The 4,219-nt window shown below is 43.1% G+C and overlaps 1 protein-coding gene across 3 annotated transcripts in view; it reads left to right on the forward strand.

Annotated features, from left to right (window-relative positions):
* Nucleotides 1–1,134: 1,134 nt before the first annotated feature.
* Nucleotides 1,135–4,219, forward strand: part of LOC101993508 (hereditary hemochromatosis protein homolog) — a 39,131-nt gene continuing 36,046 nt past the window's right edge. For all 3 annotated transcript variants that reach the window (XM_005370323.2, XM_026777595.1, XM_026777594.1), the window contains exon 1: nt 1,135–1,288. In XM_005370323.2, the coding sequence (XP_005370380.1) occupies nt 1,162–1,288 (127 nt within the window). In that variant the 5' untranslated portion in view covers nt 1,135–1,161. The remainder of the gene's footprint in view (nt 1,289–4,219) is intronic.

Genomic DNA, 4,219 nt, shown 5'->3' on the forward strand with positions numbered 1-4,219 from the left:
AGTGTGCAGTGAGAATCTGTTGCCGGCATTTCAGAATGGAATCTCCCCTTGAATAGTGTGCTCCAGGGCTCTAAAGAACACTTAGTGAACAGCCTGAGGTGCTGATGGACTTGTCCTGGAGGTGCCTACCTGGTCTGGATGATAGCAGTGGTCCTCCACCTTCCTAATGCTTTAATGCAGCTCCTCATGTCATGGTGACCCCCAACCATAAAGTCATTTTCACTACTTCTTAACTGGAAGTTCGCCCCTGTAAATATCTGATATTTCAGACAGTCTTAGGTGACCCCTGTGAAAGTGTCGTTTGACCCCGAAAGGGTCCTGCGCCACATGTTGAGAACTGCTGTGTTATAGCGTCTCCAGAGGGGAATATTCAGCCAAATCTTGGACTGTTAGCCACAGCCCTGAACAGAGCAAGTGCCTGTGGGACTTTTGGAGAAGATGAACAATTATGACCTGGTTATTCTTTCATATTGGACTCACTGCTTGTGTACTGGGAGTGCTGCCTGGAAGTTCCCAACCCAACAAGTACAAACCGCCCATTTTGTTAAACAGGGTGCTTATAATAAATACTCTGTGTCTTCGGCAACACAAGGATATATAGACACAAACCTGCAAGTTTCATGAAATGCTTTAGAAGCTGTGGTATTGCACCTAGGGATGCATACAAGCAGCACAACACCAGTTAACTCTCCAGTGTCCTGCTGGCTTTATATCTGTCTGTGTTACTCCTTTAAACTATAACGAATCTGAATGGAAGTGGGATTAACTAAAATTACTTACAGGGAATAGGGCATCACGAGAATGTTAGTTTATCTTTATTAACACTCGGGCAATTAGTTCAGTAACTGGGCTCTCCTCATCTTGCATTCACTTCCTCTTCTGCCCTAACCAAAGATTTATTACAGGAAGTACAAGGATTCAATCCTTTTAACATCCTTCAACGTGTGTTCAGCATTATGCTCAAACTACTTATGTTGATGGCTCATTTGACAATATTAGGGCGCATTTGTAGGGATATCGGAGTCTCTTAGACATACAGACATGAATTGCTCATCAGACCTTAAAAAGTAAAAAGGGGTAAATACGTGGTGGAAAGACAGCAACCCAAAACTTGGGCTGCACTGTAGCAAGCTGGTGGGCGGGGCTAATGGGTGGAGTTAAATGGTTGCCTCAGAAAGGAGAAAAACAATGGACGCCAGTCCGGGAAATCCCAGCAAAAGCAGATTCACAGTCTTCCTGTGTGTCTTACTGCTGCTCCTCTGGGATCCAGGGCGATCCTGCACCCGAGGTGAGTTTTGGGCAGGGCGGAGACTGTCCCTGTAAGGGGGGGGGGGGGGGATTTGGAGTGCGTCTGAGAGCTTGACACTGGGGAAGAACTAGAGAAGAAAGACGGGAAAAGTGGGAAGGAAAATGAAGCTGCTGGTACCGGCGGAAGGGAGGTTTTACTAACTGAAGATCACTGAGCCGTTTTTTGTGAAACATGACCTAAGCAGTGTGGTCACAGACTGGAGAGGCGTCACTGTCAGCTGGCGGGCATATGAGTACTACACTGAAGGAAGAAAGTCTCCATTGCTCTGTTAGCCTCAAGCTTGGTGGGTGGCCTTCTGGGGAGGAAGTGGAGTGTCTGCAGCCGGGGAAGGGTGCAGGGAGTGTCTGGCACAGTGACCAGAGATGGGGGAGGGATTTTAGTGCCCCCTGCCCTCAAGACACACACACACTAAATCCTTAGGGGTGGGCTTGTGATGAAACTAGCAGCTGGAGTGGATGGGAAGAAGGTAAAAGGGAGCCATGGCTACTGGAAGGTAGTGTGGGGGAGGATGTGCAGAAGGGAAGGGTCTGCCAGATGTTGGCCAGGAGGAGGCTGAGGTAGAGTAAAAAGGCAAGTGCAAGTCACCCAGCTGAGAACCTCCCCTCCATTCCCCGATTCCCTGGATAACTATATCAGATTGTTCTTTTAACGTTTGGAAGAATTGTTGTTGTTGTTGTTGTTGTTGGTGGTGGTGGTGGTGGTGGTGGTGGTGGTGGTGGTGGTGGTGGTGGTGGTCTCTGTTGTTTGAGACAGTCTCAGGAACTCGCTGTGTAGACCAGGCTGACCTTGAACACATAGAGATATGCCAGCCTCTACCTCCCAATGCTGGCATTAAAGGTGTGCGCCACTATGCCTGGCTTAGAAGAATTAATTTTCTTAATGAGAAATAATTACTGTGTGTGTGTGTGTGTGTGTGTGTGTGTGTGTGTGTGTGTGTTAGCACATGAGTGCTCAGGATATTGCGCAGGACAGAACAGCAGGGATCTTCCTCTATCATCCTGAGACAGGATCTCTTACTGATCCTGAGACTCATGGTTTCAGCAGTCTGGCCCATGAGTTTTCAGGACTGCCTTCCTATGCTCTTCCAAACTGGAGTTACGGGTGTGTACAGTCAGACAGGTTCTGCTTTTTATGTGGGTGCTGGAGAATGGCATTCAGCTCCTAGTGTTTGCAGAGCAAGCCCTTTTACCCACTGGGCCATCTCTGTATCACCTAGTTACTCATTTTTGACAGTGCCCTATGGAATGGACACTTAAAATGAATGCCACACTGGCTTAGAATTGAGAAATAGATTGTAATTTATTTAGGGGTAAACTCACAAATCAGAATTCTCTGCTTGAATGGAGAACAGAGATTGAATCCAGCAATCCTGCAATCCGAAAGAGCAATCAGGGAAGAAAGGAAAAAGGGGCAGATGCAGGCTTTGCATGTGCATTTATACTATAAGAGGCCATGTCCCAGTAAGTGAGTAACCACAAGCTGTAATATTTACTACAGCATCTCCCACTTTTGTTTAAATAAGAGAGTTTTAAGCCTAATACAAAATTATATACAATAAGAACAAATATCCTATTCTAACTAGTTTAAGTCTTGTATAATAAATAACTTGGCCAAGTTAGGAAAGGAAAGTAACTACAATTATCTAGTCTTCAACCTCATGAAAATCTGAGAAGAGAAATAATATTACTTGAGTAAGCAGAAAGTGCAATCAAGCAACTTCCAAAATGTGCAACAAATGACAGAGACAGCTGGCTACCTGGGCAATCACACAAAGTCTCATTTGCAACCTTGAAGCAACCTTTGGCTAAGGCCTAGAAGAATTGACAGACCATCTTCAAAGGCAGGAAATTTTTCAAAACAGTCTTACCCTGTCTTGGCAAGAGTTCACAGTCCTGCTTATCCATTTTCCGATACTATGTATCTTGTCAGTGGTTGAGACGTTGGCATTTCTTTGCACAAAGGCCAATTTTGCCAAGAAGAAAACAAGCTCCAAGTGGAGTGGCTTCAGTACTCAACATTCTCTCAGGAATAGATCGGTGGTGCCAGGAGCAATTGTGCCTCACTTCAACAGAACCCTAAGTTATTTAAATGCCATTTTCTACAGCTCTTTGAAGTGGTTAAAGATTATCTATTTATGCATAATATAATTCCTATGTATGTAAAGAACATGATTAGTCTAACTATAAGTATGACAAATATAGATGACTGTTAATCTATAATTCTTAATACCTATATAACTTAAAGACTAAGACAATAAGTAACTGTGCAATAAATGAGGACAATGACCTCCAAATGTAAATAATGTATAAGTATCTTGATCAGAGGTAGAAATGTACATTGCAATATAATAAATATATATCAATATAAAAAATGTTTTAAGCAGAGGTAGAGTAGAAGCATGCATGCATACAATATTCAATATAATTTAACTTTGTATCAATATACAAGAATCTATACCAATGTAATTACCTATAAATAATAACTCATACATATTCATTCTATTACTCACTATTATTAATAGTGTAAGCTCACACTAATCTGTTATCCAGTCCAATTTTCCCTTTTATTTTTAAGAAATCCCTGAGCCTATAAAATTCTGCCCCCAACCCTATACCAGTTGTAATCAACTCCTAAATGATGTCCCTAACCCTGAGGACAAACTGTTGGGAGAGGGGGACGTCATCTTCTAGAATTACTTCCAGCTGTCATGGGGGCGATGTTCTTTCTATGGGATCCTGAGTAAAATGATGTTTAAGTTCCAAGATTCACATCTGGTATAATTGCAAATAGTCTCTGAGTATTTGGTAGAGGTCTGGCCAGAACGTTGCAAAAATGTGCACCATTTCAGCTAACCAACTTGGAACCATCTTGAGCCACTGGTACCCAAAAGAGGTCTTGTAGTAGTGCTAT

Source organism: Microtus ochrogaster, unplaced genomic scaffold, assembly GCF_000317375.1.
Source record: "Microtus ochrogaster isolate Prairie Vole_2 unplaced genomic scaffold, MicOch1.0 UNK74, whole genome shotgun sequence".
Taxonomy (NCBI): domain Eukaryota; kingdom Metazoa; phylum Chordata; class Mammalia; order Rodentia; family Cricetidae; genus Microtus; species Microtus ochrogaster.